General features: G+C 40.9%; 1 protein-coding gene across 1 annotated transcript; it reads left to right on the top strand.

Annotated features, from left to right (window-relative positions):
• Nucleotides 1-722: 722 nt before the first annotated feature.
• fam98b.L (family with sequence similarity 98 member B L homeolog) lies at nt 723-21,143 on the top strand. The gene is given in 5 exon segments (NM_001093330.1): nt 723-896; nt 5,279-5,424; nt 6,607-6,738; nt 11,309-11,367; nt 17,715-21,143. Coding segments are annotated over 5 exon segments (414 nt in total). The 5' UTR covers nt 723-858; the 3' UTR covers nt 17,754-21,143.
• Nucleotides 21,144-22,425: the final 1,282 nt, after the last annotated feature.

Raw genomic sequence — 22,425 nt, 5'->3', positions numbered from 1 at the left:
AAGAGTCAGAAGAAGAAGGCAAATAATTCAAGAACTCTAAAATATAAGGCCAATTAAAAAGTTGATTAGAATTAGCCATTCTATAACTAGGGTTGCCACCTTTTCTGGAAAAAAATACCGGCCTTTCTATATTTATCTTGATTCCCTATTAATAACATTGGGATCAGCCATTATTTATAAAAAAAATACCGGCCAGGTGGCAACCCTATCTATAACATACTAAACATTAACTTAAAGATAGTGGAGTACAGGTAGGGTTGCCAACTTTGCCCCTTAGCTTGTTCAGAACCCTTCGTTTGGCACCTCTCTTAATAAGACCTGGCGGCATCTGATTAGCCGAGGGCTCCTCCCGAGGCGAAAGGCGGCTGTTAAAGGCGGAAGCAAGAGCCGAGAACAGGGAGCTTAGCATTGGTTCTGACTTTAGTCTGCTGACAGTAAGTTTTCATCGGCGGGCAAGGGATTTTGTTAATGGTATTACAAATTACCGGCATCTACATTGCTGATAAATTTGTAATACCGGCCCTGGCAGGTGTTGGTGGCCTGGTGGAATACGATCCTTGTTGTGCTATCTGGAATGAATGGCTGTTCAGTAGACTAGCCAAGAGCATTAGGACCCTGCAGGAACCGTAAGGAAAGTCACATGGGCGGAAGGGAAGTTACGTAGGACGTAGCGTGGGACTCACACACACACACATTACTGCACTTCCACTTTGTTCTCACTAGCAGACTGTGTATTCCACTCATACATCAATGACAAGAGTCCTGTGGGAACTTTATACATGTAACAAGTGCCCGTTATTGATGGGGCATTAAGAGGAGCGCTATTTCATTCTCTCTCTCGTTGCTGACGTGTGACAAATGGAAGCGGACCTGCTGGACACTCTGGAGGCTCTGGGGTGAGTGTCTGTGACTGGCTATTCATGTGCTGCAACCAAACACTGACCATACACTGATCTCTAGCACATCTCCCTGCTCCCCACGTGGGGTATGGGCACATGGTGGGAAGAGGTGGGAGGCAGAAATTTTAAGGGGAAATGTATAATTGTCAGACAACTTATTGGATAGTTTTGCTTTCCCAGACATGGAACCTGCACCCCTCCAGCTGCTGTTGAACTGCAACTCTCTGCATCCCAGCAAGAATTGAAGGCTGTTGTGAGTTGCAGTTTATTTAACTCACAGCTGGAGCCTGACTTCATTATTTTTTTATATTTTTTTTTATTATTTGCCTTTTTCTTCTGACTCTTTCCAGCTTTCAAATCGTGGTCGCTGACCCCATCAAAAACAAATGCTCCATAAGGGCAGGGGCATAAGGGCAGATTCGGGGAGATTTAGTCACCTGGCAACTAATGGCCTTCTTCTGCGGGGCGACAATCTCCACAAACTGCCTTCCTCCTGCTGTAATGAAAAAACGCCTGCGCCAATGCACTTGCGGCACTTCAATTAACTCACATGGAAAATTCGAGTGACTTCGGAAATCAAAGTGCTGCGAGTGCATTGGCGCAGGTGTTTTTTCATTCAAGCAGACGGAAGGCAGTTCGGGGAGATTGTCGCCCCGCAGAAGAGACGATTAGTCGCCAGGCAACTAAATCTGCCCGTGTGCCCCTGCCCTAAGGCGACAAATATATTGTTATTGCCACTTTTTATTACTCCTCTTTCTATTCAGGCCTCTCCTGTTCATATTCCAGTCTCTTATTTAAACCAATGCATGGTTACTAGGTTAATTTGGACCCTAGCAACCAGATTGCTGAAATTGCAAACTGGAGAGCTGCTAAATAGAAAGATAAAGAACTACTAATAATAAAAAAATAATAAAAACGAATTGCCTCAGAATATCACTCTGTGCAACCAGCGGTTCGTTTGCTCCCAGTGGCCTCAAAGCAGGTGCTTATTTTTGAATTTCTGGCTTGGAGGCAAGTTTTGGTTGCTTAAAAACCAGGTTGCTGGGGGACGAAGACTTTTGCAACATTATTTATTAAGTAACAGCCCGGGTTTAAATAAAGCATGCTTTCAATACCAACTGTTTTTACAAATAACTTTAAAGAGGTTGTTCACCTTCCAAACACTTTTTTCAATTCAGTTGTTTTTAGATTGTTCCCCAGGAAAAAAAGACTTTTTTTCAATTACTTTCCATTATTTATTTTTTTACTGTTTTTCCAAAATCTAAGTTTAAAGTTGAATGTTTGTGTCTGGCAGTTCAGTAATTCAGGTGCAGACTCTAAACCAGGGGTGTCCAAACTTTTTTCACCAAGGGCCATATGCGGTAAAATACACAAACAACCGGGCCACTCACTCGAGGTGAAGTACGTATTGCCTCACCTGGGTCTAGGGTCCTAGAGTTAAAGTACATGTAAAGCATTATTTTTGTCTTAGTATGCCTGCGTAGAGCGCCTTACCTCCAGCACCCTGCACCACCACTTCATTCCTGCCTGTATTGTGTCTTTCACCCAGCGGCCATTTTCCCTGCATTACTGGCACTGGCTTTCTTCCTGCTCTAAAGGCGCATGTGCGCATAGCCCCTCCCACCTGACGTCTCCATTCATGTGGTGGCTGCTACTTTCATTGAACGCAGATTCCTCTCTACTCCGCATGCGCTGATCATGTGTGGGCCATATTCTGGTATATTTTCAGAATTTGCAGCGGACATGGGCGTCCACAGAAAATTTTCCAAGGGGGGGCAAGTAAGCAAGTAACAAAAAGGGGAGCATCCCGCCCGCAACAGACAAATATATATGTATGTGTGTGTATGTGTGTGTCTGTATGTAAAATAATACAATAGCCAAAGTTCATACAAGAAGCTATTAACAAATTTGCCCAAGATCACAGATGTCTACAGTTCCTTTTTCGTGCTAACTTTCATTTTCTCTATGAACATATTTTTCATTCTCTTTCTGTTCTCTCTGTCTTCTTCCTCCACCCACAACTTTCCTTTTCTGTTAGTCTATTTTATCTTCCTTTCTTGATGTTTTCTTTTATACCTCATTTTTTTCTCCCCTTTCCTTGCACTGTGGGAGCTCCAAACCTAACAGCAGCTCCCCTTTTACTTCCCATCCCTGCTGGGCCTACTGGCAGTGTTTGAATGGACACAGTGACAGGGCAGAGCAGAGCCAGCCTGAGCCATCTCAGAGCCCATAGCAACCACAATTCACCCCAGCCCCAACTATCAATAAAACGATAGACCCTGTGCCAGGGACAGGTGTCACAGAGGTGGATTCGCTACTGACCGAGGAAGTAGGGACACACATGGAGCAGAAGTATTCAAGCCGATCACTAGTGTTTCCGCACAGTTTTCCCCGACCGCCACGCTAGGGCTGCTGGTGGAGACCGTGGCGCTGCCATCTGACTCTCCTCGGATGGATTAGCTCTCCTTGGCTCTTGCGATGAACTCCAGGGGGCGGGGTGCTTTCCCCATCTCAAAGGCAACCCCACCCCCAAACCAGGGGATCCAAACATCATCCAGCCTCGGATGCAGGGAGGGGGTAGGGGCGGCTTGTGAGAGGCATCAGGCAGAAAGTATCGCACCGGCAGCACAATGCGTTCCATAAGCACAGCCAGCCAGTCAGAGTCAGCCAGCAGCGCTATGGGCGCGGGCCAATTAAAAATGGATCGCGGGCCGCAGTTGGCCCGCGGGCCGTAGTTTGGACACCCCTGCTCTAAACTGTTACAATTTTGCAACATTTAGTTGATACATTTCTCAGTATTAGCAACTATTGTATCAATTCTAACAGCCGCCTGTAATGAAACCCAGAGATTCTGCTCAGCAGGGACAAAGATAAGAAATGTATCAACTAAATGTATCCATTTAGAACAGTTTACAGGGTCAGCGACCCCCCCCCCCAAGCTGCTTCAGAAGGTGAAAAATTACACTTTACACTTCAATATTAGAAAAACGGTCACACATAGAAAATAGGAAGTCATTGGAAAAAGTCGTTATTTCTGGTGATCTATCTGCAACCAATTAGTTGTTTAAAGGTGAAGCACCCTGTGCTGTCCCTAATGCCAGTTATTATATTCGTACGTGTTTGGTATATTCCTCACCTCCCCTGCTGTTTAATGTTTGTTAGTTCAACCCACTAGCTGGGGCCCTCACCTGCTGTTCCTTAGTTTCAGTTGCTTTCAGTCAGTTGGATAGAGCTGCAAAACTACCAGTTCTTACCTATAGAACCTGTTGATCGTTTGGTCTTTCTGAACTCCTGAATCTTTGTATTGTGCAATATCCCTGGATTAAAGAACCACCTGATTATCAAGCAGTGTTTTATCGAGTAAACTCTCTGCCATCAATATATCTCAGCAAATTTACGCCGTCCAAACGAGCGAGGGTCTCGGGAAGGGTATCTTCTGCATAAATCGTGTTGGTGACAGAATACACCCCTTTAACAGCACTGAATACATGTATATAGAAAAATTGCTCAGAATTATATTTTCATTTAATAGGCACAATTTTATTTTGGGGTTGACTTGCGCTTTAAACTGATGACCAAGAAATGCTACATATGATTTATTGCAATCGGTGATAAGAACTGTGGGTTGACTTGCCCTTTAAAAGCAAGCATCTTGATTGCTATGGGTTACTGCACCTAGGCAAACTGTGCCTTTTTATTACATACAGGCGATAATCTGTGGTTATAACAGCTGTTCTGGAAATCATAGTGCCCAAGCAAAAAACTCTAGCCCAGGTACAGGTGTAGGATCTGTTATCTGGAAACCTATTATCCAGAAAGCTCCAAATTACGAAAAGGCCGTCTCCCATACACTCCATTATTTGCAAATAATCCAATTTTTTTCCCTTTTACTCTGTAATAATAAAACAGTATATTGTACTTGATCCAAACCAGGATATTATTTATCCTTATTGGAATCAAAACCAGCCTATTGGATTTATTTAATGTTTACATGATGAAGGGTGACTTAAGGTTTTCTGGATCCATTATCCAGAAAACCCCAGGTCTTGAGAATTTTGAAAAACAGATCCCATACCTGTACTCTGTTCCTAGCAGCTGGCATTTGCTACATTGTTTCAAGAATCAGAACCACTCGTGTATACAATAGGGACAGATAAATACTGCTTTCAGTCGAAATTACATTTACAAAAACCTCTTATTTTTTAATAAATGAATATTGGAAAGTAGCTTAGAATGACAAGTTTTATTTTTATTTTGCAAAATCGATTTTTTTTTTTGTAGTTCCCATTTAATGTCACTGAAGTAAGTAAGCTTTCATAAGCATGTGTCTGTTAATTCCAATTTATGTTATTAAAATATTCTGTATTTATCTCTTCCAGATACCAATGTCCTTTACTGGAGGAAGCTGTTTTAAACAAGGCATTAGAAGCCGGTCTGACATCCCCTGACTATTTCCAGGTCCTTTGCTGGCTCTGCTCACAGATTAAATTGTTAGGTGGTTTAGAGGAAAGTGTCAGTTCCTTGTGTAAGTAGCTCCGCCATTAAAGGGGTAGTAACCCCCCCCTCCAAAAAAAAAAGCCTTATGAAAAAAATATCTTACAAAAAACCTTCCTATATCATTAATTTTTTCTATGATTGCTTAGCAAGTTGCTTGAACATGAAAATGCTACTGAAAGTTGTATACGTTTTTCTCTTGCTATTCTCTGCCCTTCTGGTTGAAGTAATGTAATAGAGGCAAATTATTTCACCTCAACCTATGATAAATCTGCCCCTAAATGTGTAGCCTCACAGAGCATTTGTTTTTTAGATGGGGTCTGCGACCTCCCATTTGAAAGCTGAAAAGAGTCAGAAGGAAAAGGCAAATAATTCAGAAACTATAAAAAAGAAAAAATGAAGACCAGTTGAAAAGTTTCTTAGAATTGGCCATTCTATAACATACTAAAAGTTAACTTAAAGGTGAATCACCCCTTTAATGGCATCTTCTAAATTATAGCATTGGCTGAAGGAGAGCTGACTTGTGCTACATTGTTACAATAGTCAGGACCAGCAGGCAGGGCAGATAATAGCAACTTTCCCTTGTTTGTTATAGTTATACAGGAGCAGTGACCAGCTCCATGTGACCAGCTCCATGTTGTAGCTCCCACCCTTCCCAGTTATAGTCAGGTGATCCCACTGGTGTCTAATAAAAGGACAGCCAAGTTTGGGAGTTTTACTTTGAAAGCAGCAAGTAAGTTGCAGGTAAAACTTAGTCCCTTTGTAAAATGTATAATTAAGCAATTGAATTCTTAATGAATCAGATAAAATTGAGCATAGGACTGGCCAGATATGGGATGACTTTGACGTAGTTGGCCAGCTTAAATATATTGCAATATATGGACAAACAATCCCTGTTTTGTTTAAAGGGTAAGGCATTTTTCAGTAGCAGTATGCACAAAATGTCTCTGTCTTAAATATATTGATAATGGGTTGAGTGCAGAGGACTACTTGTATTTTGTGGTCACAGCCTCATTGCCCCCCCGCCTAATGTTTTTAAAAATTAGTGGTGAGCACAACTTTCCCTTGAATGTTTTATTTTAGTTGTAATCTAAATAATAACTCCTAGACAGCGTAAAGGTGTATTTTCCTTTATTTTCCACTTCTGGCAGCTCTCTTTTCTTGTTATGCAAAAGTGCTTCAATGACTGTGTCGTTTTGATTTTTTTTCAAAGGTGATGATTTTGAGAGTGTTCAGTTGGAAGTAAGTGGGTTTCTAAAAGAGCTCTCATGCCCTTATCCAACCCTTGTGACTGGAGATATCAAGGAAAGACTCAAAAGCAGAGAGGATTGCCTGACGTTGCTGTGTGAGTGTGCTTTTTTTATTTCTTCTCACAATAAGGCCATTTCTTCACACCTCCTACCTCTTAAATTCATATATTGTTGTAACTTAATGTCACATGCCTTGTGACCTTGATAACAAAATGATGGTATGTTCAGCTACCTGGAAATGTTTCTCTCCATCCACGGCTCTTCTTTTTTTTTTATCATTTAAAGATTTTTATTTTCCGTAAAACTTGAACAAGCATAGTATAAGCACACGTATGAACATGTAAGTTATAAAACAGTTGACATTATCACAGATTGGCAAGCAGAATTGTAAGACTTGCAACACATGTAGCTCTATACAGCAAATAAACCTTCACAGTTATCTTATAAACTAGTCACTGTCATTTTTATCTGCATCTCCTTCAAATCAACCTGTGTTACATGGGCGGGATTGCCTAATCCGGTATCGGTGCTTTCCCAAATTTCTTAAAGGGAAGAGAAGCAAGAAAAGAAAGAAAGAAGAACAAAGGTAAACGGGGGGGGGTCAGAGGGTGAGTGCAAAGGAGCCAGTTCCGTGAGTCAGTTCGCGTCTGTTTGAGCTGTCTCATATTCCGCCCAAGGGAGCCACATCAGACCATTTTGATATTCTTTGCCCTGCAAGTATGCCCTAATCGTCTCCATATTTCTAATCCATTTCACTTTGGCAATTAAAGCTTGCTGGGTTGGGAGAGAGACGCCCTTCCATTTGGAAGCCCTTAACGTTTTTGCAGCCGTTAGAATATGTGTCGCCAATTTGTTAGATTCAGAGGATTTCAATGAGTCAATAGGCAAGCCCAGTAGGAACGACACGGGCTCGGGCTCAATGCGTTGGTTGAAAACAGTTGACAGGGTATGGGCTACCATTTTCCAAAATGCTTTGACTGTCTCGCAGGTCCACCACATGTGATAAAACGTACCCTGTTCTCCACATCCTGCAAAGCATAGCGGGGAGAGAGCGTTATTTGAGAGACGGGCCAGCTTCGATGGGGTAATGTACCATCTAAATATCAGTTTATAGGCTTTCTCCAATATAACAGTACATACTGATGTCTTACTGGCCTTCTCCCAGATAGTCTGCCATTCTACGTCTTCAATGGACATCATCACATCTTCTTCCCATCTGGCCATATACGGTTGCGCTAAAGTGGTATTGTCCCCAGACAGCTTATTGTATAAACTTGAGATCAGGTGGGTAGTACGGTCTGAGGAGTGGCACAAGAGTTCAAACTGAGTGGGGGTTGGTGGTGATACACTTCCCTGTAGAAAGGTTTGAGATATAAAGTGGCGTATTTGTAGGTAGCGGAAAAATTGACCATTTGGTATCTGGAGGTTGTCTTTGAGGTCTTGGAAGGCTCGTATCTCTCGCCCTTTGACTAGAGTAGTACACAAATAAGCTTTATTGTCAAGCCAGGGAAGGAAGTCATCCACGGCTCTTCTTATTCTGGAAATGTTCCTAATGAAAAGCTTAAAGATGTGGTCAGTATTCTTTTGCTTCCTTTTGTTGTATCCAAGTACCAAAGCAAACTGTGGGGTGGTGCTGATATGGAAAGTACCCCTTGTTGTTGTGTTTTTTTATAGGAGCAGCACTGGTACAGGGGCCCAGATTAATATTTAGATTCAGTAGGGGATGACAGTCCTAGTTGACATTCTTGTTTACAGCATAGCGGCTTGTAAAAAAAATGTGGTTACTACTCCTTTAAAGGACATGTAAAGCCTACATTTTCCTGCCATGTATATAAGTTGGGCATATGTTCCCCACTCAAGCCACAACATTTGTACTGCATATACTCTCTCCATTTGCCAGTGCCATCACATTTTCCTAAAACAAATGGCAGCCTTCTCCCGGCGGCCATTTTTCCTCTGACACATCATCAGTTACATTGACGTGTGCAAACAGGACATGCATGCTGTAAAGTTCATGGAATGCAGGGTTACACAGGCAAAATATACTTTGATAAAAAGTTCTGCTGGGGTTCAGCACTGTAATGGTTAAAGGAGAATGAAAGGTACTGAAGCAGTTTATTGCCAATAGATTAGCCACAATAGCGCAAGCTATAACTATATTTTTTCTGCAGAATACTTTACCGTACCTGAGTAAACAACTCTAGAAGCTCTGTTTGTTTAGGATACAGCTGCCATATTTGCGTGGTGTGACATCACTTCCTGCCTGAGTCTCTCCCTGATCACTTATAGCTCAGATTACAGCAGGGAGGAGGGAGAGAGAGGAGCAAACTGAGCATGCCCACACCCTAGGACCCTGGAGGTTTAAGCTGAAAACAGGAAGTCTGATACAGAAGTCCATGTACACACAATAGAAGGAAATAAATGATGTGTATCTTTTGACAGAGAACTCATCAGCATTACTTGGAGGGTTTACTGGTTTATTTATATAGACCTGTCTGATAAAGCTTACTTAATTTTAGACTTTCCTTCTCCTTTAAACTGAACTCAGGAGAGGTGGTTAGGAGAAAACAATAGGATCAGACAGCTAGAGCAGAGTTTCTATGGGAACCAGCAATTCTATCTCTTCATTGGCTGTTAGACTGGAGGGTGTCTTAGTTATCTGAGCTGAGAAGAACTGAGCATGCTCAAGAGCCAACAGCCAAAGTAAATTCCTGAGGGAGAGGGGCAGAGTGGGTTAGAAGAAGAGAAAGATTTGTAAGTGATTAAGGGGATGCTGCAGCTAGTGATGTGCAGGTCCCAACCCTAACTCACCCTCACCCAACCTGCACCAGGCCCGACCTGGCTCGGCTCCTCCAGTTAAAGACCCGCACACAACCCGCCCAACAGTTATGTCACGAAAGGGTGGGGCAAGTGCAAATCTATAAATGGAGGAGCTGGAAGTGTTAGGTCACTGGTGGGGATAGCAGAAGGAACTGCTAAAGCCGAAACCCGATTGCGACCCGAAGACTTAATGCGGCAGCTGGCCTGAACCCGCCCGACCTGCAGGTTTCGGGCCAGCCCCACATCACTAGCTGCAGCCTTACTGTTAATCTTTTAACAATCAGAGTGGCAGGTATCTAAAGATTTCAAAGAATTCACTGATTATATTTTTTGTGGGAGGGGTTTACATGTCCTTTAAAGGAGACATATACCATTGTTCTTTACTTTACACTAATGCCTTGCTCATACTATAACATTTTTAAAAAAAAACATGTTTTGTTATATACCTTTTGGGGTTAGGTTTTTCTTTATTTGCATCAATACTTGTTGCCCCTCCCTTTCTGCAGACTTCCATTGCAGCGATCTACACAGCCTTCTTGAGGTGCTGCATGCACAATCTTCAGTGCCGATGGTTTTGGCTGCAGTGTATTTATTAGGGATGAGCTGGGGAGGCATTATGCTCTCCTGCAATGTTCCTTTTTAAATACAGTACAGGTATGGGACCTGTTATCCAGATTGCTCGGGAGCTGAGGTTTTCCGTATAACGGATGTTTTCGTCATTTGGATCTTCATAGCTTAAGTCTAAATATTAAATAAACACAATAGGATTGTTTTGCTTCCATAAAGGATTAATTATATCTTAGTTTGGATCAAGTACAAGCTACTGTTTTATTATTACAGAGAAAAATTTTTAAAAATCTGGATTATTTGGATAAAATGGAGTCTAAGGGAGACGGCCTTTTTGTAATTCAGAGCCTCCTGGATAACTGGTTTCCATATAATGGATCCCATACCTATATTTGTTAATCTGCAATACTATATGTCTTATTTTCAGGCTGTGGTGTCCAAAACATTCATTGGATGCTCCTTGGGTCACCACTCAAACACCACTTTCTTTGTCTTCCACCTTTTAGCCATATGCCCTGCCTTTTACTTTCCATCTTTTTTGTGTACATCTGTCCTGTTCATAATTTATTCAGCATATGCATTGTTTCTCCTGGGCTCATCTACACTTGGTGTACCTACTTTTTGGTTCCTACCATCCCCCTGCCTCCATTTTCTTCTGCAAAACAATCCCAGGTCTGTCTTTAGGTGCCTTTTGCAGTACTGGTTTCTCTTCTTCCTCCTCTCTACATGCTGTCAGTGAACTTTCTTTTTCTTTTCTTTTCTTTTCTTTTCTTTCTTTCTTTCTTTCTTTCTTTCTTTCTTTCTTTCTTTCTTTCTTTCTTTCTTTCTTTCTTTCTTTCTTTCTTTCTTTCTTTCTTTCTTTCTTTCTTTCTTTCTTTCTTTCTTTCTTTCTTTCTTTCTTTCTTTCTTTCTTTCTTTCTTCCTTCCTTCCTTCCTTCCTTCCTTCCTTCCTTCCTTCCCTGCAGAGTGCAGCTTCATATTTACACCGGATGGCGCCACACTTATTCTACCGTAATTTTTTGTTCTTTATGTTGGATGATGTTTTTCTTTATTGGACCATTATTCAGAAAGGTTGCATGGAAGCAAAAGTCTCATAGAGTCAGTTTGGTTGAATCCTTTGGTTTGAAACATCTCTATTATTCAGAGTGTCCTAAGATATCTATGTAGTGCTTTCATTGTATATTGTACTCTGTAAGTGAATTAACATTATTTTCTTTTAAGAATATGTTTCTGCAAAAAGATATTAGTTTGGTAATGATGCGTCTTTTTATTTCTCAGTGTTCCTAGCCACAGAGCTTCAGGCCTTGCAGATCATAAAAAAAAAGAAAAAGAGTGAGGAGGATCCACTTGATGCTGCCTATAAAGAAGTAAAAACCATCTGCAGTGCTCTCCGCTTGCCCGAAAAGCCTTCCTCTGATGTCTTGTCCATGTTAAAAAATGTAGAAGCAAAGGTATAAGGATATATTCATCATTGCGTATAGTTTGGCACTATTTTTTCTGCTTTTTCTCATCTGTTGAATGTTAAGGTCTAATGCCAGTATATTCATATTCTTAAAGATCATAGAGGTGCTCTCACAAGGGGATCACAGTGAATTAAACGGAAGACTGCTCAGTGCAGAGCTGAACATGGAACAGCTGGTAAGACAACCTAATATGATGCCAATGCAGTGTATGTTATTGTGGGATACTGCCGAAGGCTTTTGGAAATAGTGAGACAAATCTTTTCAGGTTTATTTGACAGGCAATTCTAACAGTAGCGCACAGGGGCATAACGTGACAATTGATACCCTTTTCCGAGTGATCACTGACCAAGAGTATTTATGGTTAAATTGGGCTGGATACTTTTCAACTGCACATGCTACCACCATAAAAGAGCCAGAAAAATTGTCACTTTCATATAGTGCAGAAATTATGAATTCTTATAATTATAATTTCCATTTTTTTTTTTCAAGAAATGCTTTACTTCCATTTGCCTTCTTCTCAAACTCTATAAATTAGGTTGCCAACTTTCTAAACTAAGGGGTCTATATACTAATTTTCAAGCAAGCCCTGCACCCAAAAAACTCACTGAACATTTTTTCTTGAAAACGAGCTTATTTAAGAAAAAGCCACGACAGAATATTTCCATGCATGTTTTCCACAGGAAAAGTACTCCAGCGAAACTCACATTGTTCCATTCATTTTCAGTGAGGCTAAAACATGTAAATGTTTTAATGAACTGGGAAAATAAATAAAATTGTTAGAGACCATTCCCATTAACTTCTATTGTACCTTGCCAGCTTCTACTTGAAATTTTTTTCTGATGACTTTACATGGGATGTGACTTACCGAGCTGAAACTTGAAAATATGAGAGCAGGAAAACAAAACAAAAAAAATGATAAATAATAGTATTTGAAAAGCAGTTGAAAAGAAGTCTTTATTCCCTTTCTACTTTTTGAGAACACTTCTTTTATTTTCAGGCGTACCGTCCCTTTAAAGCTCAGTTATAGCCTGCTCTGTATGAAATGTAAAAGTAATACATTTGAGCATTTGCTCAGTGGTGCACATATATAATTCAATCTTATTTTCTTTTCCTTGCAGGAGCCCCTGGAGAAAATCAATGCTGCTCTCTGTAAGGAGTATGAGTGTCGGCGTAGGCTGTTAATAAAACGTCTTGATGTAACTGTGCAGTCATTTGGGTGGTCAGACAGAGCCAAGGTAATTATGCAGTGTCTTTGTAATGTGAATGTGCTATACACCTAAAGGCCTGCTGGAGGCAGCCCTTTTAATCCAAGAAAAGCAAAAATGAATAACTTGTAAACATGTTATCCATTGAAACTTGTTTTTTTTTTCACTATTATTATTCTTTACATAACGTCAACATATTCTGCAGTGCTTTACAGAATTTTTACATCATTCACGTAAGTCCCAGTGGAGTTTACAGTCTAGGTTCCTTATTGCGCACACACACACACACACTTGTCAGTTTTATCTGGATCCGGTGAATCTGCCTGTGTGGTCATTGGAGTGTAGGAGAAAACCAGTGTACCTGTACAGGAAGAACATATATATATATAGTGTCCCAGCTGGCATCAAGCCTAAGACCCCAGTACAGCAAAGCAGCAATGCTAAGCATTGTGCCATTTATTTTAGCTTATATTTGTTGGGCATACATTTCTATTTGTTTCAAAAGCCTGATTGAATATGAGAGACGAGACAGATCTAGAACATATAGTAGCTTTGTGTACATCAGCATGTCTGCTTACAGCTCTTTGTAAGCCATAGGTTTATGAGAACCTCTCAAAGCATAGATTGTAAAGTCTATGGCACTGAATGACATTTCTTATGTCATTGTTTTGTGCACACCCATTGGGTGGAACGGGTGATGGCTTAGATGCTCTTTAAAGAAGAAAAGGGTTAATCACTAGGGTGTGCAACATTTTAGGCACCACTGATTGTAATCACTCACCTAATACCCCTGGCCGGTGCTCCTGTTAGCAGAAAACTGCACCAGCCCTAGGTAATTCTAAGAAAGCACCACACAGTGATCCTCTTCTTCTGCTTCTTCTTTCTTCAATGGCCAGGCAGACGCATACACAGTAGAGTAAAAAAGCTGGCCTTCTTTTTAAGTTCAGCTTTTCACTCTACTGCGAATGTGCCCACGATTGCCCTGTGGTGCTTGCTGAGAAGTACCCTGGGAAGGTACAGTTTTCTGCTAACAAATCTGCCGGGGGTATTAGGTAAGTGATTATAATCACTGGGGGGTGCCTAACATTTGGTACTTCAAAATGATTAGTCCTCATCTCCTTTAAGATACATGTGCTCTAAAAAATTTGCTCACAACCATTCATGGGATATTTCAGGGATAATGTAAATAAACCCTTAAATTTCTTCAAAGTTATACTGTTGTCTTCTAACCAACTAACTGTGAAGTAGAGAAATGTGATTTCAAAATGTAAGTTCAAAATGCAGCCAAATATAAGTTAGTAAATGTAAGTTAGTAAATGTAAGTTAGTAAATGTAAGTTAGTAAATGTAAGTTAGTAAATTATGTTTTTTGGAGACTAACTTCATTCTCTCTGTTAAAGTCCAAAACAGATGAAATTGCACGTGTGTATCAGCCAATTCGCTACTCTCTATCTGCAAAATCCACCATCTCAATAGCACATCTTATGGCTGCCCGCAAGGACCTCTCCAGAATCATCCGCACAAGCAGCGGGCAGATTCGGGAGAAAACGGCATGTGCAATAAACAAGGTAAATGATCCCTTCTTATTGTGATAAGGTCCAGTCAGATTAAAGGGTAGTTAGTTCTCCATATAAATAATAACATTTAGTATAATGCGGGTGGTGGCATTTGGTTTTAATCTTTTGTTGTGCAGCTGTCAGGTTTGGAATCTTACCTTAGCTTATTGGTTGCTAGGGCATAAGCACCGTTACAACGAGGCAGGAGCTTTGAAATAAGAAGTAGCTTGTGAATGCTACAACCAGAAGTAAATTTAGAGGTTGGAAACAGGCAGAAGTGGATGGCAAATAATAAAAAAAAAACTATAAAATAGACAAAGTGAAAATCAACTTAGACCAGATTCATCTTTAATTTACTAAAAGTTTATTTTAAGGTGGGCTTCTTCTTCCCTTAAAGGAACAGTTCAGTGTAAAAATACAAACTGGGTAAATAGATAGGCTGTGCTAAAAAAACTTTTCTAATTTAGTTAGTTAGCCAAAAATATAATGTATAAAGGCTGGAGTGACTGGATGTCTAACATAATAGCCAGAACACTACTTCCTGCTTTTCAGCTCTCTAACTCTGAGTTAGTCAGCGACTTTAAAGGGGGACCACATGGGACATAACTGTTCAGTGAGTTTGCAATTAATCCTCAACATTCAGCTCAGATTCAAAAGCAACAGTTATGACCCATGTGGCCCCCCCTCAGGTCACTGATTGGTTACTGCCTGGTAACCAATCAGTGGAAACCAAGAGAGCTGCAAAGCAGGAAGTAGTGTTCTGGCTATTATGTTAGATATCCAGTCACTCCAGACTTTATACATTACATTTTTGCCTAACTAACTTTATTGTTCATTATAAAAATAAAAACTTGCTAAAAAGATAGGCTGTGCAAAATAAAAAATGTTTTCAATATTTGTTAGAAAGGAAACGAGGTTGAGGGTGTACCTGAGCTGAACATAGTTATATAATATTATTGGTTGGTGAAGCCATGCAAACATTTCACCATTTTTTAGTAGCATCTGTATGATGGCTTCTGTACAATTATGAATGTCCATGCATTTTACTATAATTACTGGAAGATAAAGTGAAAGTAAACCCAGCTGTTACATTGGGTACCTGTTTGGGATTCAGTGAGTTCTTATTAATAATTGCAAGAGAAGAATTCTAGGGGGTAAAAATCAATGAGCCATCTTTGTATTTAAAAAGGAATCTAATTCAGCTTCTATTGGTTGCATTATAATGAGTAATATCAGTATAGTTTCAAGTGCCAGACTTGTTTATATTGCGTTTGGCTTTCACAGGGAAGAGTGATGTGAGATTTGACCTATCAATATAAAATACCATTCAGGTCGTAATGGTCCAAAACCCTATCTGAAACCCGTTGTTTACACCACTGTACATCATACTAAGTTATCTCAAAGGTGAACAACCCCTTTAAAATTGTATTTATATTTTATTTTGCCTTTCACTACAGTATAGAATAGGCATTTTTTTTTTGTGGACAAAACAATATAACACTTTTTTTTTTTCCATCCTCTAGTTTATTATTATGTAGTTTGTCCTTACATTTCTGCTGAACTGTGTTTGTTGCATGGGAAAACCTGTACTGGTTTCGTTTCTGGTATGGATCTGTTGGCTGTTGCAGATATTATTATAAAAAATTCCAATTGGTCAATTTTTCTTATGTGCCAACAGTGTAGAGTAGAAGGCAAATACCGTATATACTCGAGTATAAGCCGAGTTTTTCAGCCCCCAAAATATGCTGAAAAACGCTACCTCGGCTTATACTCGGGTCAAGCGCAAAAACAGTCGCCGGCGTCTAAGAATAGTCGCCGGCGTCTAAGAATAGTCGCCGGCGTCTAAGAATAGTCGCCGGCGTCTAAGAATAGTCGCCGGCGTCTAGGAATAGTCGCCGGCGTCTAGGAATAGTCGCCGGCGTCTAAGAATAGTCGCCGGCGTCCAAGAATAGTCTCCAAGAATATTCGCCGGTGTCCAAGAATGGTCGCCTGCATCCAAAAACAAGACGCCGGTACCTCCAATGGGAGCAGAAACCCTCAATTTTTTGATTGAAACTTACCAGAAGCTGCTGCATTTCTCACCCTCGGCTTATACTCGAGTCAATAAGCTTTCCCAGTTTTTGGAGGTAAAATTAGGTACCTCGGCTTATACTCGGGACGGCTTATACTCGAGTATATACGGTAACAGAATTCTGTTACATTACTTAATCTTATACACAAATCTGTTATGTTTACATTTTTTACAGGTCCTGATGGGTCGTGTGCCTGACAGAGGAGGACGACCTTCTGAAATTAATCCCCCACCCCCGGAGATGCCCCCATGGCAAAAAAGACAAGATGGGGGTGGAAAAGGAGGATGGAGAGGGGGTAGCGGGAGAGGAGGTGGTGGATTTGGAAGAGGTGGTTATAATTCAGGTGGAAGAGATTTTGGGCGAGGTGGAGGAGGAGGATACCACAGTAAAGGAGGATATTCCAATCGTAGCGGGTATAGTGACAGTTATGGTGGACGTGGTGGCCAAAAGTGGAATTAAGGAAGTCTCATGGTGATGCTTACTGGAGAAGATCAGGGACTTGTCACTTATCAAGGGATTCCGTTTTGTACTGTGAAGGGCATCTTTAAACTCTCCTCTATTTCATATTTGAAATCCTGCATGTACGGGGGACAGGGTAGATAAGCCCACCCTTTTTACTTAGGTTTTTTTACACTGCAAAAAGGATATTGCTAAAATAATACATATTATAGACTTTCTCCCAAATACTTCTCCACCAGTGTCTTCATACTCTAACGATATTTGGTTTGTTTCAAGATGTTTGCCAATTCCATTTCTTGTTTTCCTGTTACCCTCATGGAGTCATCTTGTGGTGTTTGAGGTTTTTAGTCCTTCATCAACATCCACTTCTTACATAATATATGTGTGCACAAAGTAATGGGAATAACCATAAAGTCCCTCCCTTACAGTGGCAGATTAATACTACCTGAGGCCCCTAGGCTACACTTTCCAGAGGTACCCACCCCGGCGGACCCCAAAGGATGGCACAGTGGCAAATTCATGTGTATATATACGGAACGCATTTTAAGACATGGTATGGGGAAATCGTTGTCCTGCATGTGCTGTTCTAAGACAGAGGAATGTGACGCGGCATGTTTTTATACTCCCCCATCCTCTGAGGCTGACGTCACCCTCGCTCCTCCCTTCTCAGCCATCCATCCTGGATCCTCGCTCCTCAGCCATTCTGGGTCCTAGCTTCTCAGTCCTCAGCCATCCATCCTGGGTCCTAGCTTCTCCCTCCTCAGCCGTCAGTTCTTGCTCCTCACTCCTCGGGGTGCACATATTCAGCCCTGCGCTCCCTGATTATAGTTACTTGTTCTTGACGGTTTTTTTTTTGTTTTGCACTTGAGTGAGGAGCGAGGACCCAGGACGGATGGCTGAGGAGTGAAGAGCTGACAGCTGAGGAGGGAGGAGCGAGGTGTGACGTCTGCTTTGAGGGGGGGGGGGTGAGCAGAAAAGCAGGTGACGTTGCATTCCTCTAGCATAGGAGATTGCATACAGGACAAGGATTTCCCCTGACAATGTCCTAAAATATGTTCCCTACTGGCAGGCCAGTCCAGCCCTGCCCATGGGCCACTCAGCACTGTGGGCCCCTAGGCTATAGCCTAGACATTAATCCACCCCTGCTCTCTTATTTCATAGTGCATCCTACCCATTTAGTCTCCATTAAGTAAACAAATAATTCCCTGTATTCGCATTGTCTTAATTTAAGTAGCAGCAACTTCACTAAAAAGCACAATTGCTGTCCCTGTATAATGGCAGCTCAACTGCAAGCTTCTACTGAATGCCGGGTAACATAACCACACAGCTGACATTTAGTTATTATATCTTTTTAAAGAGACGCTATGCTCAAAGATCATGTGTCTGAAAACAATTTGTAATGATTTTAGTAAACAAAAGTAGTTTAATGCCATTTCTGCTATTTCAAGGAGAAGTATCCTCAAATGGCTTACTTTTACTTACACTTTTAAAAAACAGTTCAGTTGTGCTTTATGGCTTTCTTTTATTACAACATACCATTCAGGCCACATTGGTCAAAGACCCTATCCCGACCCTATTTGTTAAACATGAACTTTGAGTCCATAAACAAGACTAAAGGACACAGTTTTTATAGCCATTTCTTTCACTGAGAAGCATCATTGAACGACATACTTACTGTTAAGTCATGCTTTATGGCAGGGATCCTTACTTTTATTATAACACTATTCAGACCATATTGGTCTAGTCTAGAGCCAAAAATCCCATTTTTTAACATCACTGTAGTATTTTGAGTCCATAACAGGACGTAGCACCATAAAATGCTATTAATTAATTTGAATTAGTGCTTTGATGCTGATCTCTTCTTTTTATTGTAGTCTGTTTGCTCCGCAGTAAATGGGCTTCCCCTAGCTTGTTCATAATTTCAGAAGCATAATACATGAACATTGGGGGTTTTAAGAATCCCTGTACTTGCCATCTGCTTCTGCCATTTTTCTAAAGGACAAGGAAAGGGTTTATCACTAAGGGGACGGGGTTACTGGTTTGCTAGGCATCCCTCCATGATTAGAACTGCTTATTTCAGACACTGCACAGTAGAAAACCATGCCGGCCTGGGGTATAATTCTACTTTCAAATGTAAGAGTGGCATTAGAATTCTGTGACCTGTACCATCTTGCTTTTTTAAACAGTACCTGAAAACCGTATCTGAAAGTGATTATCAGTATTTGTACTTGCATGGAGGAATTCATTTCCTGGTGTTCAGCTGGCTGTTTGCTTTCTGGCAAACAGCAACCCTTTTTTTGCTTTATGGCAAGGGTGGTAGTTGCTCCAGAAACAAAGCACCATTAAATCTTGCATGTAACAATAACAAATTATCAGATTCTAAAAAAGAGGGCAGTTATGTGACGGCAGTATCCCTTTACGTTCCTTTGTGATCATGCATTTTAGAAAAATTCTATTATTGTCTTTATCTCAGACTTGGTTTATATGAGGAAATTTTGGTGTGTTAATGGAGGTTGTAGGTACAGTATTATCAGTGGCAATACTTATTCACTAACATGCGTGGTTCCCCATACAGTTCATACTCTAACAACTGCGCATGTATGGATTTTGTGTGCTGTATGTATTTATTCTATTGTGTGGATTTTCATCTGTGACATATGATTAGTATACAAAGGTCTGTATCAGTATTGCCTTTTGTCTCTTTATAGACTGTGTGCGTGAACATTGTTTTGTATTGACAACAGTACAAGCAATGTGCTCGTTCGGTCTAAAGCTGGCCATAGACGCACAGATACTATCGTACGAATCGAGGATTCGTACGATTTTCGGGTCAGGTGTGGAGAGTGCCGACATCTTTCGTCCGGCGGAGATCGGTCGATTGCTCGATTGGACAGGTTTGATTTGGACCCGACCGATCCCCCCGGAGCCCATTGCGCATCGTAATCGGATCGTTCGGCCATACGCCCGAACATTCAGATTAACCCCGATATCGCCATGCTCGTTAATGGCATATCCGGGAAAGATCCGCTCGTTTGGCGATGTCGCCAAACGAGTGGATCTTTGGATCTATGGCCACCTTGACTGATTTCTACATTTGCTTGTATTAACCTTATTGCAGCAGTGTGACTCATTTATAATGCAGTGCATACAAATATTATATGGTGTGCACTAGAGCTGCAATTTGTGTGCAAGCTCACGACTTGAAAATGATTCTATAAGTCAGTTTACACTTTAGTATCTGTTTACGTCTTTTTTTTTATCATTTTGGGCCAGATTCAATTCAGTGAGAAAAAGGTTTATCACATGAAAACTCACGGAAGAGATTCAATTTAATCATAAGAAGTTCTCACTTTTTATCACATGAAAACTATTGGAAATATTGGAAAAAACTGGAACTGAATTTGGAGACCCGTTTTTTCTTCTTGAATTAATTCTCGTCCATGAGTTTTCACCTGATAAACCGTGAGATAGCTTTTTTTTTCTCACTGAATTCAATGCGGCCCTTTGTGTCATTAGAATAAGGCTTTTGTTGTAGTGCCTATACATGGGGGGATGCTCATGATGTGCTGGTTATATATTGCTGACACTGGTATCCTCGCAGTATTTAGCTGTAGCCCCATTATAAACAAACGTTTGAGTCCAGTTGTTCTCCTCATCCCTAAGTAGTGTTTTCATCCCACTGGGGCATGGTATAATGCATAAATAAGAAACCTAGCAGCACTAAGGGACAGTCAGAAATGTCTTGAGAAAACCTTGACCCGCACCCGACTCCCCACTCCATTTACAGACCCGCACCCGACTCCCCACTCCATTTACAGACCCGCACCCGACTCCCCACTCCATTTATAGACCCGCACCCGACTCCCCACTCCATTTATAGACCCGCACCCGACTCCCCACTCCATTTATAGACCCGCCTGCTGATAACATCACAAGAGGGGCAGGCACCAGCCTATAAAACAGAAAGTCGGAAGACAGCAGTCTAAGGCCGTAGCTTTAACACAATAAAGCTGAAGTAAAGGCAATAGGCACAATAAGGATAGGCAATAATCCCTGGAATCCCATTGGAGCATATTGCACAGGAAAATGGGCAACAGACAGTTTAAAATACCCCCCCCCCCCAGTTATTATACATAAACAACCCTGGTGATTTAAGGGCATCGTGATGACTTATAAATTGGTGGAGAGACTGACTGAATTGGGATGTATGAGCAAGTGATGAGATTGTAAGTCCCATGCCCCTTGAAATGAGTCTCTGACAAATTCTACAGACTAAACTGGGTGGCTGGCAATTTTAATTGATTGTAAAGACCTTTTAATGAACTCAATAAAGGTTACATTTTAACTAAAAAAAAAAAAGTTCCCTTTGTTATTGCATATACATGTTTGAATTATTTACCTATTTTGCTTTTGCAACAAGATAGGCATTGGAACTATTTGGTTACTAGGGTTTCATTGCAATACAACTGCAGTATTGTATATCCAACTGTAATTATTGTTGATAGTATTTAAATTTTCAGGCTGGAAAACAGGACAAAGGTTTCATTATCAACAACACTGTAAACAATATTCAATGACCAATTCAAATGGGATTTAGGACAGGTCTAAAGTTCATTTCAAGTTGTGTTCTCTTTAAAGTTATACCGACACTTAAAAAGACTGCTGTTCAAAATTGCCTAAAGCGCTATAAGTAATTGTTAAAGTTCCAACTGTCTCTTCTGAACCTGTCCGTTTCTAATGCTAACAGACTACCGCAGCACAAACATGGCAGCCCTCTCTTAGAGGAACATGGGGAATCAGATGTAATGTAAAATCATCGGGCAAATACTTGGGTAATAATATAAAGACAATGTCAAAAAAAAAAAAAAAATTCTGTTGTCCGTATTTCTTTAAAGGAATTGTTCGGTGTAAAAATGAAATCTGGATAAATCGGCTGTGCAAAATAACCAACCCGCGCATCACTACTGCAGACGACTGGCATTAAACGAGTGTTGGCAGCATACAGGGCCCACCGTGTTTTTTCCATGGTAAACCGCCAGCCCAGATTGAACCTGTTTTCAAATGCCTATATTAGTACTTTGGCACTTGAAGACTAGAAGCTCTATCGCTTCTACAACAGTCACCTAAACATGTAGCCCAACTAGTTCAAGGCATGTGCTGCAGGTGGGGCCCATTCACTATTAATTCATTTAGATAGTATAATGCTAGATCAGGAATTCACAACCTTTTTTTACCAACAAGCCACATTCAAATGTAAATAAAAGTTGGAGAGCAACACAAGCATGCAAAACGTTCCTGGGGGTGCCAATTATGGGTCGTGATTGACTATTGGTAGCTCCTATGAGGACTGGCAGCCTACAAGAGACTGTTTGGCTGTACATTTGGTTTTTATTCAATCAAAACTTGCCTCCAAGCCAGGAATTCAAAAATAAACACCTGCTTTGAGGCCACTGGGAGCAACATCCAAAGGGTTGGTGAGTAACACGTTGCTGATGAGCCACTGGTTGGGGATCACTGCTCTAAACCCCAAAGTTATTTGCTTAAGGAGCTAAAAACAGACTTACCTAATAAGAAGTTGAAGACTTTTATAGGGTTAGGACCCTTACCAGCACAAGGGCTCAGGTCTGTACTGAAGAATACA

The sequence above is a fragment of the Xenopus laevis genome, chromosome 8L, assembly GCF_017654675.1.
Source record: "Xenopus laevis strain J_2021 chromosome 8L, Xenopus_laevis_v10.1, whole genome shotgun sequence".
Classification (NCBI taxonomy): Eukaryota; Metazoa; Chordata; class Amphibia; order Anura; family Pipidae; genus Xenopus; species Xenopus laevis.
The sequence above is the reverse complement of the archived record's forward strand: the minus strand, read 5'-3'. Positions and strand labels throughout refer to the sequence as shown.